The sequence below is a fragment of the Mauremys reevesii genome, linkage group 1, assembly GCF_016161935.1.
Source record: "Mauremys reevesii isolate NIE-2019 linkage group 1, ASM1616193v1, whole genome shotgun sequence".
In the NCBI taxonomy this organism is placed as follows: domain Eukaryota; kingdom Metazoa; phylum Chordata; order Testudines; family Geoemydidae; genus Mauremys; species Mauremys reevesii.
The window spans coordinates 153,144,791-153,157,423 of NC_052623.1; the positions used below are offsets into that span (position 1 = coordinate 153,144,791).

The window sequence follows — 12,633 nt, forward strand, 5'->3', positions numbered from 1 at the left end:
GAAACTCTCCCGTTGGCTTACCTTATGCTTCTCGTTCCAGTGGAGTACCGGAGATGAGAGGAGCGTGATTGGCGGTTGATTTAGTGGGTCTTCACTAAACCCGCTAAATCAACCCCTCCCCTGCAGTGGATTGACCGCTGCAGCGTCGATCCACTAGTAAGTGGAGACAAGCCCATAGCAACACCTCTAGGCCTGGCAGCTCATGAGATATTGTATCTCACAACTACAACATCTTTTTATAAATACAAAAAATATTTTAGATACATTTTAGCAGTACTAATTTCTCTTCTTCTACCTTTACATTTGAATTCACAGGGCCAGAGTCTAGTCTATGCTTATGTAACTTACGGTCTTCAGTGGCATTATTCTTGATTTTATACTGGTATCCTGTCAGAATCAGGCCCACTGTATTTAAGACCGAGGGATTAAAAAGTAGTAATAACTATTATATAACAGTCTAAAACTTAACATAAGAGCATTTCTGTAAAATATGTGGCATAAACAAAACACATTTAGCATATCGTGGTAAAAGGATTTTATTAGTTTTTTGCACTGACCTACATAAGTCTTTTACAGTTTCACCAGCCCTGAGTAATGATGGCCATTCCATACATGGGCCAGTAAAACACATACAATTGCCACATCATTTTGTGTTCTGTATCTAAATCATACCATTGAAAACAAGGGAATAGTTACAATTAGCAGTCTATTAAGTCTTGATAGTGCATATGAATGAAGAAAGCCCTTGAAGACTCGAGGTCACTTGCCAAATTGTTTCTTTCAAACAAAGATTACATGGACGTCCTCTCCCGCATTATATCCAGGTGCAAAGACAATCTACACACTGCAACACCAAACTCTTTCTTTAACTAATCATTCTTGACTATACATGGAAGTACAGCATGACTGATAGTTCTAGTTTAATAAAGGAAATAAAATCTGAACAGCCATCCTCACTAATTTTTCATGTAGTTTTGATTTTGGAATTAGTACAGTATGTTTTGAATGGATGTGTAGAAAGTTTGCTTAACACTGTGAGGTAAGTTTTACTTCCTGTTTACCGCTCTTCCACTTCCCCCCTCCCCCCTCTTGTTTTTTGTGTGTAGTAATCTAACCTTGGCTTGTATAATGCAGAGAGATTTAAATTCAGTGAAATACTTCACATTTTCCAAAGCATTAGAATTGGAAAACCATTCAGGCTATGATCATATGCTGTGTGAACCACTTTAACTTTATCAGACTGCTGCAAACTCTGTGTAAGTGATTTATCTTGAAAGAAATCAGAGGCTGACTTGTTTACTTTTGCGTGGACATAGTGTTGAGTGATTGACAGAGCACTATGTGCAAAACTGTAGTGTCTCCTATTAAAACCTTACTAAAACTGTGAAGTGCTTTAGTAAGCCCAGCATTAGCCCAAAGCCCCAAAACCTTATGTCTTTTTCCAAATCTGTTTTGCCCAAATTAAAGGAACTCACTGCTATGCTATAAAGCAATTTGTATGATACATTTCATATTTAAAAACCTCCTTGTACACATTTAAAATCCTTCTGTATTTTCCACTGAAAAAAATAATATGCATCTATTTTAACATTCATAAAAACCCAAACTTCAGGTAAACTTAAGGTAAATTCTTATAATAGACAAACCTTTAAAACCTAATCCAAGGCACGTTAATTTTATGAGTAAAGGTAAGAAACTTCAAATCCTACATCTGGTTGAGAAAGGAACATCTTAAAGCTCCAGAAAAGTGACAGTTTTCACCAGAAACACCCTAATTTTTTACTATAAGTGTGCTACCAAACAAACAATATTGAACTAACCTCGAGGGTTAGGGGCCCTTTTTCATCAGACAGATCTTTCTTCAAGACAGAAAGAAATACATTTAGTTCCCCATTGCCACCATCAAAGCAGGATGGTCTTAAAATATCAAGACATTATATATAATTTTAAAATAAGTCTTCCTTGGGTCTTTATAAAAGATTACTTTTCCACAGATGGTAAATTAAGACCAGTATAGTTTTATTTTGTTCTTAAGACCAGTGGTGCACCTTTGACAGGAGAGGATACGCCAGTGGTAATTAGCTTCAGATTTTCACGTAAAAAGTTGCGCTGTCGAACTGTGGCTGACCTCATGTAACCACTAGTAGAAACTACTTTTGCTGATGCAGTAGGTGGTGTGGTCTGTGGAAGCAGCCCATTGATCTCGTATGTCCATTGCATTGACGCTGTCTGAAAACAAAGAGGAGAGATCTGATATAAAGCAGTCATGGCCTAATACTTTGAAATATGTAATAGCTATTTAACACAATGCTTTTAATTAGAAAGCCATTTGTTGTTCTCCATGTAGGGTGCCTGAAAGTCACAAAACCAGAACTGCACCCACAGAGGGAAAAAACCATCATCATGTAAAACTAGGAAGAGCAATTGATTTTATGAGCTAAGGGTAGTGCACTAAAAAAGACACACAGCCTACCCCTCTAGGTGATCTACACGTTTCCTTTTTATAGTGAATAACAGTCATGTATGTTCTTTTGAAAGAGCTATTTCACAGCATGATGTGAATGAAAGGAATGAATGGGTCGCTAGTTTTATTTATACACTAGAATTTAATTGTGGCTCTTGTAATAAATGATATTCTAAGTTTTGGTGACTAGTTGGGTCAAGATAGTTAATACACTGAGTCCTACTTTTGTAGTTATGTTATGGGAAGTGGAACTATGGACTCATATTGCAAACTCTAGTTTAGGAATCTTTACATGAATTGAACATGACATTCTTTACTTCCTTAATGTATATTTCTATGTAGGCAGCAGTGACACAGCCAGGCATCATCTAGTTGTGTAGTATTTATTTCTGTGTCCAATCGGCAGTCATCTCCTCTAGTGCTTGTGTTTATTAAGGCAGCATGGTTCTTGCTGTCATCCCATATATGTATGCTCAAACAGCATTGATCATGTGGTTAATTGCCTCTTATAGGCATTGATCATGTAGTTAGTTTATTCTTATGTGCATGTCAAAGCTTAAGTGCTCTCTTATCTCCTATACCTATCTGTGACTGTCAAGGCAGAATTATGATTGCAGTCATTTCCTGTATGTATTTGTCTGGCTAGGCAGGATCTTGCAGTCATTTCTTCAATATCTGTGCCTAAACTGCCTTAATTTTTAGAGGCATTCCCTCCCTCTGAGTCATTTTAGTACTATCCTTCCTGTCATTACATGTGTGTGTGCACGCATACAGTAAGCATCTTTCAATTATTTCCCCTGCAACTAATTGCCCTTAAACTCAAGCCTGGATTACTACAAAATGTCTTAATTGTGAGTTCTTCTAATAGGGTTGGAATAGTGTGACCAGGCTCTGCACCAGGCTAAAAGAATGGCCTGGTGCAGAGCCTGGTGTAGATGATAGTCCCCCTTTCTCTCTGCTTTGTGAGCTATGGCTGCAGTAACACCTACATAGCTGCTTTGAGGGAAAGGGGGGCAGTAACCAGGGATTGTAACATGTCTCCCTCTCCCCTACTCCCCCAAAAAAGAGAAAATAAGATGATATAGAATCTTCTCCTCTCTCCCACTTCCAGTAACAAGGGTTTTATTACTAAAGATAATTAACATTTATATAGTGCTTTATGCATTTACTGTGCTGAACAAGCATTAAATGATCCTCACCACACCATTTAGATGTTATACATAGGCTTGGAAGGATTAGATTTTTATCTGTAAATGTTGATTTCACCCAACAAACACAAACCACCAAAAAAAGAAATTTCCATTGATAACAAAGGAAATTTACAGAGTGGAAAAGTAACAAAAACGCTGCTTGAGAATTTACTAGCCTTTGATTTAAGGATAACATGGGGGAGGTAATATATTTTATTTTTTATGATCGTTTGATTTAAGAATATTTATTTTGTATAGTTAGATGTGATCCTGGCAATTTGTGTTTTTAAAGTTTTAACTTTTTTTGAATCGGTCTGTCTACTGTCATTAAATAATTGTCTGACACCTCCCATAATTTCCAAAACCGAGAATTGGGTAGATTGCATTCCCTAAGGAACTCAGAAGATCAACGTCAGAATCAGACTTAGAACTCAAGTGTTACTCCCAATTTTATGCTGATTCCACTAGACTATGCTGCTTGTAGGACAGCCTGCTTCATTAGCTGTGTAGCCTATGCAGTCTTCCTACCATGGGCATTGTTGGAGGACTTTTGACAGCTGTATAGTGTCTGTGCTCCAGGATTGGGCATGCTTTCTTTCCTTAGATCTGAGTAGGATTCCCCAGCCTCAATTTGACCCAAAATATAAAATAAATAAAACCCTCATACCAAACATGGATCATCCAATACATATGTGATCAAACATTCCCAGAGTATGCAATGTTAATTTCTATAATTATTTAATGAATATGGCCTGGATAAACCACTACAAAATAAACTAAGAGGAATATTAGGTCTTCTCCATCTCTCATTTCCACTACAAGCATCCCATGTTTGCAACGATACACATGAAGACAATTAGAGGGATGTGAGAAGTGGGGCACACAAAAAGATATTTATCTGTTTCTAGTTTGTCATCAGTCTTATGGTTTGCTGTTCATAACAGATTTCAGATATCAATAATTTTTAGCTCTAGAGTCAATGCAATAATACTTCCCCATGACATTAACTGCCATCCTGCTACTGCTGAAGTATATATTAGATGTGACTTGCAATTATTTGCTTGTGTTCCTATCACAGATAACTAGTGTACACAGGTTCCAGGGCATTCGAATGTATGCTTTTTGGGGCAGGAGCTGTCATTTATAATATGGTTGTACAGCTCAACCCAGTTGTGACTTCTAGATGCTATTACAATATAAAATATTTAATGTTAATCCTCCTTTTTATGAAAATAATCTCCAAAATTAAACAAGAAGCTTAACTGCAAATGTGTTTTATCTATGCTCAAAAGCTTGTCTCTCTCACCAACAGAAGTTGTTCCAAACAAAGATATTACCTCACCCACCTTGTCTCACTAAGAGAGGAAGCAGCCTCTCCTGCTGAGTCTTTAATATCAGAACACCTTTCCATTTATAGGGAATGGTTTTTTGAAAATGGTTGGCTTTAAAATTAGCACTCTTGACTTTACAAGAGGTGTTAAATTATACCTATGCTAAACAGAATTACTCTGCAAAAGTCACGATATTTCTGGGATATACAAACACCAAAATAAAGCATAAGATCATCAGATCTTTCATCATGCATGTATAATATTTTTTAAATAACCCCTCATTATCATTCTACTAAAATCTGAATCAAAACCTAATTTTATATTGTGGTGTTATATATAACAAACTGATTAGTTAATCCTTATTCTAAACCCTATTTAATACTATACATTGATGGACCTGCCTTCATTTTCTGAGAAGATAAATGCAGTCAAGAGCAGGTGCTGACAAAGCCAGCACCAGGACCTTATGTCCAAAGATAACTGTCATTTTTAAACAGAAATTTTCCTCTGTGGTTAGCTAATTGCCTTATTAATTCCAGCAGAAGGTGAAATGGTTTCTCTTTCTTCATTATGTCAGATTAACAATTTAGTTTGAAGAAAATTTAACCTCAGGATCATACTCTGTGTGCATGATTCGTTAAACACTTCAAGGCTGGAGAAAAGATCTGATAGGCTGGAGCAACTAAAATTTACACTGAGGTACAGAGTTGCTAAGAAATCATTCCTGCTCATAAAATCCATATGTGATGTAATTTTACAGTCTGTAGTATTCCTATATTGTTTTGGGCAGGGATTTAAGTCAAACTGGCAGGTTCTATCAGCAATCAGTTTTATTACCCCGCAGTTTTTAAACATAAACTCTATTGCCTTGTGGGTTTTTTTATATTTGATCATTACATATGCATGTTTATGTTCATTTCTGCTGTATTTGTAATGAAGTATATCATCCATTGTGCTGCCTTTTCACCAGTGCTCTCTACTAATGTGCATTGTTAACGAAATGGCAGTTACATACCTATAGTAGATCTGATGTCAATAAAATACCATTGAATCATGTTTCTTCTGAGTTTCCTCCTCTTATTTAAGATGGAAAGAAATTTATAATTTGAAGAGAGATTTGGAATGGCTCTACTGTAATGTACTGAGACTACGTATTCTTTAAAGATTGTTGTAGTCCATCATGAATTTAAAAAATAATGATTTAGGATTAAAAATTATAAGATGACCAAAACCAATTCCTTTCTTAATGGACTGTCATGATGATCTGTCCCTTTAGTTGTAGCTAATTTATAATCTGCAACAATGGTAGTTCACCTGGTGTAAAAATCTTGCCGTTAATCAAGGATTGAAGTAAATATTTCTTACTGTGAAATGTGTTTAAAAGGGGAGCCCCCTTTCTTGGATGCAGAGTTTGCTGAAGGGACAACTGCAATTATTTCTAAGTCTGCAAATTATACAGTACAGCTACCAACATCATTTGTTTAATATTGTACATCAAATAACCCACCATTTACTACAGTTTTACCCATTATGAATATTCTGATCATCACAACACCTGCAGATTGGCCCAGTGAGAGAGACTTGAGCATGGAATGTTTGGGGAGTGAGGTTCAGACAAAGCATTTTTTTTCTTAAGTCTCAGTTTATCTTACAGCATTAAATGTATTCTTCATTAGTGAAGGAATAGCTGAAATTTGGTAGGTTCTTCAACCAGGATAATATGTGAAGGCATTGATGTTGTGGTGGGGAAGACACACACTGCTTCTTTGACCTGGAAAGGTTTGCACTGTATAGTCCTACATCCCTTACTTGCACACGTAATCCCACTGACTCATGTGTAAAAGTTACTGGGTCAGGTCCATATTTCCAAACACAGAAACTTGCACCTTTTCTCTTTACTTAGTATTATGATGATGAGTTACAATAGGTACAACTGTATAGAGAATAGAATACAGATGAGTCTCATCTTACGCGGGGGTTCTGTTCTGCGGTTAGCGCGTAAAGCGATAACAGCGTATAGTCAAAATTACATTGAGTTGAATGGTGGGCGAATCGCCCGCACTACAGTTACAGTATTAAAATTGTTATTTTTCTCTCTCTCTCTCTCTCTTTTTTTTTTTTTTTGCCGACTGCGTAAAGCTGAAATCGCGCATGTTAAATGCGCGTAAGATGCGACGGACTTGTACTGACATTGAGCTTCACTAATGGAATTCTAAAGAAAGCACATTAATACAATACCCTAGTCTAATCATAGATACAAAGGAATGTGTTCCTGAAAATAGTAATTGTCTAGTAATGAAAAAGGTATCTTTTTAAAAAGCCTGTGGTCAGTGCAATGTTTGTATCATCTGCTCCATATTATCTTTGTTATTTTTGATTACATGGTTTGAAGCACTATGACCTCTTACTACTTCCAGTTTTCATGGGACACCATGCATATCCATGTGTCAGTTTTGACTACATCACCTACTGAAGTTTGGAATGGTTTACTGGAGTAGCTTAACTATTTTGATTGGCTAAGTGTTTTTCTGTTATGATACACTAAGCCTTTTGTGGGGGCGGGATGGATGTTGATAGTGGGAACTCCTCAGGTAGCAATGAGGAGAAAGGTCAGCAAGAAAGAAGGAGTGGAGGAGAGATGTATTTTATTTTTAAATACACAAGAAAAAGAGAGTCTAGAATCACCGCACACAAGCCTAATGTCACTTTGCTCACATATTGCTGCCCTTTTCCCCAATTTTTTTCTTTGACTGCTGAAATCATACGTTCATCATGGCTGAGAACGTTTCTTGTGTTCTGTGAGGTTATTAGCAGACTTTGGGTTTATTAAATAACAGGCCTATAAGTAGACTTATTCCATACTGTAGATCCATACAGCTACTAAGCTATCAAATAGACAACAGATTTTTATGAGCTTTGCAAATTTATGATAGGAGTTGAAAGATGGCACATTTCTAATCAATGAACACTTATAAGGCAATAAGTTGCTCCTGCCAAGAGCAATTTGATGATGCAGCTTTCCTGTACTTTTCCCACAATTATTTTTAGCCCCATTCATAGAGTAGAAAGCAACTGGGCTTAAGTAAACTCTCACACCTGGGGATCCTGTAGCATGATGTCTACTTTGGATGTTCATGCTGTGCTATGATGTGGGTCAAATGCAGCAAGTCAGAATCCAGCAGTAGATTTTTGAAGATCTGTGACAGCACAAGCCACAAATCTGAGAACAGGAATAAGCTCAAACACACTTAGTACCTTGCAATGAGACTCAAAATCTGGCGAATTAAAAACTTGCTGTTTTTGATTTTGATCTTACCAGGACCAAGGGCAAGTCAGCATTGCCACCCAATATTGACATTACTGAAAGGTAAAACTTCAAACAAACTGGATAAGTAGGACAAGCAGTTATAGCCTGAAATCAAGGCGGGAAAAGTTCAGTTTAGAAATTTGGAAGAATACTAATTACTTAATGGAAAAAATCAGCCAGGCAGCTAAAAGTGCTGCAAAGATGGTCACACTGCAATTTAAGTATTTCTCCCTCCCCTTAGATTCTGTGAAAAGCACGAGGAAAAGTGCCAGTTTTAAAAATAGGCAGACAATGGGAATGACAAATTTACAAATCCTAGTAATGACTCCAATTTTCTTTTTATAAAAAGCTAACATCTGAACTCTGTCACCTCCCCACAACAGCACATAACCTGTCACATTCTGCTTTTTTAATTTGAGGGTATATATGTGAGGTGGGGATGAGGACTTTTGAGGAGGAGGACACACCCACACCCACTTAAAATCTGGTGTTACTAGGAAGTACGGAAATTAGATTAATGAAAATGGATCAGATTCTGATCCTTACTGTGACATGGAGATTACTCTGATACAGGTAGAAATCTCTATGTGGTAGAATTGGCAGAGTGACTCCATTAAAAGTCAGAGGAATTACTCTGGATTTACACCATTGCAATAGAGAGCATACAAACATCACAGCAGGTGTGCACAAAGGGAGGAAGAAAGGTCTTGGGATAAGACACTGATCAAAATAGGCACTAATTTTGTTTTTATACTATTCTAAATTAATATGAATTCTGCTAAATTATGGTAACTGACCAGTGTGGAAGGAAAAGCACCTAGGTACTGAGAACAATGCATATACACATGTTTTTGAGCAGCTAGCTAACATGAAACAGTGTCATTTTCTCTTTCAAAATGCACGTCTGTGCACACAAGCTTATTAGAGCCCCACCTGGTCACCGTGACTTCCACGTTGCATCATCCATTTCCAGCATGGCATGATTAATGGCTTTGATGTGCTATCTTTCACAGGCTAAGCTAGTGATTATGCAGGAATAACAGTACAGAAGCCTGAATTCTTGAGAGCTTGATAACAGTAAATGCAATCCGGTTGACTCTGACATACATTTTATCATCCAAGATTTATTTAGTTTGGCCTCTATTTTAGAATACCTCTGATGTACTCATCCATGAATTCCAAAACAAGCTTTTGGATCTCTAGCTGGGCTTGGCACAGAGCAGGGCGTGGCTGAGAGAGAAGAGAGCAAAAGTAGCGGTATGCCAGCTTTACACACCTCATGGCTGCCTTAACTTGTGCTAGGCAGCAACTGCCCTCTATGGGTATGTCTGCACTGCACACTAAGCCCAGGATCTGACTCAGGCTTAAGTCCAAGCCCTGCTTCTGTGCACACACAAATCAACCTGACTTGTGGCAGCAAGCACTCAGCACCTGGGCTTAAGGACCATGCTAGAGGGGATGGGTCAGAGCCCGAGTTCTGCTGTGAGTTGGGTCCAAGCCCTGTCACTTTACAATGTGCACACAGCTCAAGCTGCGGACCTGAGTCAGAAGGTCTGAGTAGTACAGTATGGATGCGCTCGCATGGCTGTGCGACCTGGGTCCAGCAATTGTAAACCCAGGTGTACAAGGCAGTTTGGTCCCTCAAGCACAGGCTTGGGTCCCACAGACCTGGGTTTACAGTGCAATGCAGACATACCTCACAAAGCCATTCTGGCAGCCAAGGACTGCCAGTGTACAAGGATGCTCCAGCTGTGTGCCTACACGAGCTATGATTTCCCTACGCTGAGAGCATCCGGTTGGTACAATGCTAAGATGGCTTTGCGGTTGACACAAAGCAGCCCTCAGTGTGTCCAGAATCTAGCTCTGAACTGTTTAAACCTAACAAATAGAGGAACTGTCAAATTCTCTGACATTTCTGCTCATGTAAAAAACCCAATTCTCTTTGGTAAATTTCCATTAGGGCAGCTCCACCAAGGGTTCTTATAAGAACTATCTTGTTTATAAAAGTTCCTAGATGTATTGAAGGTTCACAGTGGAGCAATTATTTAAAATATTCTTTATGGATTATGTCAGTGTATTTCTCATTTCTAGCTGAATTTACTTAAGAAGTTTTCTTTCAGGGCAACTGAAGCAACCATGATTAGTTTCTTCACTGGGCATTTTGTTATCTCTGACTTTTTTTTTTTTCCCATTCTTTGATCTACAGAACTCAATAAAAGCCTGAATTTTCCATATCAGTTTTACTGATTTTAAAAAATTCCTAGTCACTCTTAAAGCAATCCTCTAATATGAATTGTTTTAATATATTTTACTCCAAACAGCACTTCAGATTAACAATGTGGAAATGAAAGTTAAAGACTTTTTCAGTGCTTCAGCAAAGCAGTTAGTTTCTTGCTACAAGTAAATGAAACAAACAACCAGTAATTTTCTTTAGATTTTTTTGCATCCTTTAAGCCTAAGGACCAGATTTGCACAAAAAGTCAATGAAGTTTCATTATTTCAGTATATTGTTGTTAATACAATGTACATGCTAAACTCTAGTAAAGACAAGCCTGAATCTTTTACACTAATAACTTGCTCCGGATTGAGTTTCTCAGCAGGGCAGCTAAAACAACAAATTTGGTGTACAAAGCATGGCTTTAATGTCTTCAGCAAATGAGAAAAAGATGACTGTAGGATTTCTCTCTCTCCCGTCCAACCTTCCATTTCATTTTGCAATACAATTGTAATGGCCACCATAAAACAAAGCATGAGTTTATACTGTCATCTCTGCTGCTTTACAGCCTAATTATCACAGCTCATTGAAGCGCATAAAAAATAGCAGTTTTGCTAGTCAACTATTTATAGAAATTAATAAAAAAAGTTAGTGTTAGGAGTCTGACTATACACCCACAAAAACAGGGGAGTTTTACAGTGAAGATGCAGTAATCCTCGACTACAGTAGCATCAGAATAGAGGTGATACTGAAAAAGAATGAAAGTAGAAGGCATTTCCTCACTGTTTCTAAAAAATAGTCTAAAACCACACCTAAAGTCAATATACCAGACTAGAAAAAAATCTATGCAAGAGAGGTTATGTAACTAGACATAACACAAATTGTATTACACTACACTCATAGCTATTTCCCCAAAGGGCGGTGTGTGTGCGCACGCACTATCGGTCTGGCTAAACTACACTTGGGAAGTGCACTGCAGTAGTGTAGCCAGGCTAGCTGCTCGAGTCCATACCTGCAGTCCTGAGAGAAACAATGCTGGAGACACTGGAGTGGCTAGCCTGTGTTACTGTTGCAAAATGGCTACTTTTAGCAAGCTTGATCAAAGCTAGCTGGGGTATGTCTACACATGCTGCCGTTGCACCTCGTGATTGCAATATTGACATATCCCTTGCTGCTTAACCCTGTCAGAGTACATCTAAGTAACACAGGTATATACATCTAACGCTGCAATTAGACACTGGTGGCTGGCCTTTTTCCAGCTGACTCGGGCTCACGGGAATGCAGGCTGTTTAACTGCAGTTTAGACTTTTGGGCTGAGGCTGGAGCCTGGACTCTAGGACCTTGCTTGCCACCCGGCCCTGAAAGTCTATGCTGCAGTTAAACAGTCCTGCAGCCTGAGCCCTGCGAGTCCAAGGCAGCTGGCATGTGCCAGCTACAGGTTTTTAATTGCTCTGTAGACATACCCAAAGTGGCAAAAACAGCCAGAGGTGAACACGAGAACTGATGCCTTGAGCTTTTTAGGAATTTTTCAACAACACTTTTTTTTTTTAAATGTGAATGCATCAAAACCAAAACTTTGTTTGCAGGAAAATTTCTCAAGTCCTGTGGGTGTCCTTGAATAGCCAATAAACCAGTGGTTAGGGCACTCACCAGTGATGCCAGAGGCTCAGCTTCAAGTCTCCTATCGGCCTTATTCAGTCCAGGGACTTGAATCTGGGTCGCCTACATCCCAGATGAGAGCCAAACCTGTTGGGCTATAGAGTCGGTTCAGTTCTCTCTCTCTCTCTCTGTCCCAGTGAATATTTAATTATTTATACACAGTGCAACAGCTCCAACCAAGGAGATTGAGAGAGACACCGACCTCAGAATAGCCAGTTGCCTGGGGGTTAGAGTTGTTTGTTTACAGCCAGGCTGAAGAGGATTTACATAAGACCAGAATAACCATAACCCATTAACAACCTCCCTGACTCTGAATGTAGCAGATACATCCAGCTAAAATTAATGGCAACTCCAGCAAATATGATTTGTCTATGCTAGTGTTTCATCAATTTCAAGATCATAGTTTGTTTTAAGTGACTAGGTGGTCTGGACCATTTTTGTCTAGGAGTGAAGAGTTCAAGGTCAGG

General features: G+C 38.4%; 1 protein-coding gene across 2 annotated transcripts in view; it reads right to left on the minus strand.

The window, feature by feature from the left end:
- Positions 1–518: 518 nt before the first annotated feature.
- CFAP47 (cilia and flagella associated protein 47) overlaps positions 519–12,633 on the minus strand; it is a 642,607-nt gene continuing 630,492 nt past the window's right edge. For both annotated transcript variants that reach the window (XM_039536653.1, XM_039536643.1), the window contains one exon: positions 519–2,229. In XM_039536653.1, the coding sequence (XP_039392587.1) occupies positions 2,020–2,229 (210 nt within the window). In that variant the 3' untranslated portion in view covers positions 519–2,019. The remainder of the gene's footprint in view (positions 2,230–12,633) is intronic.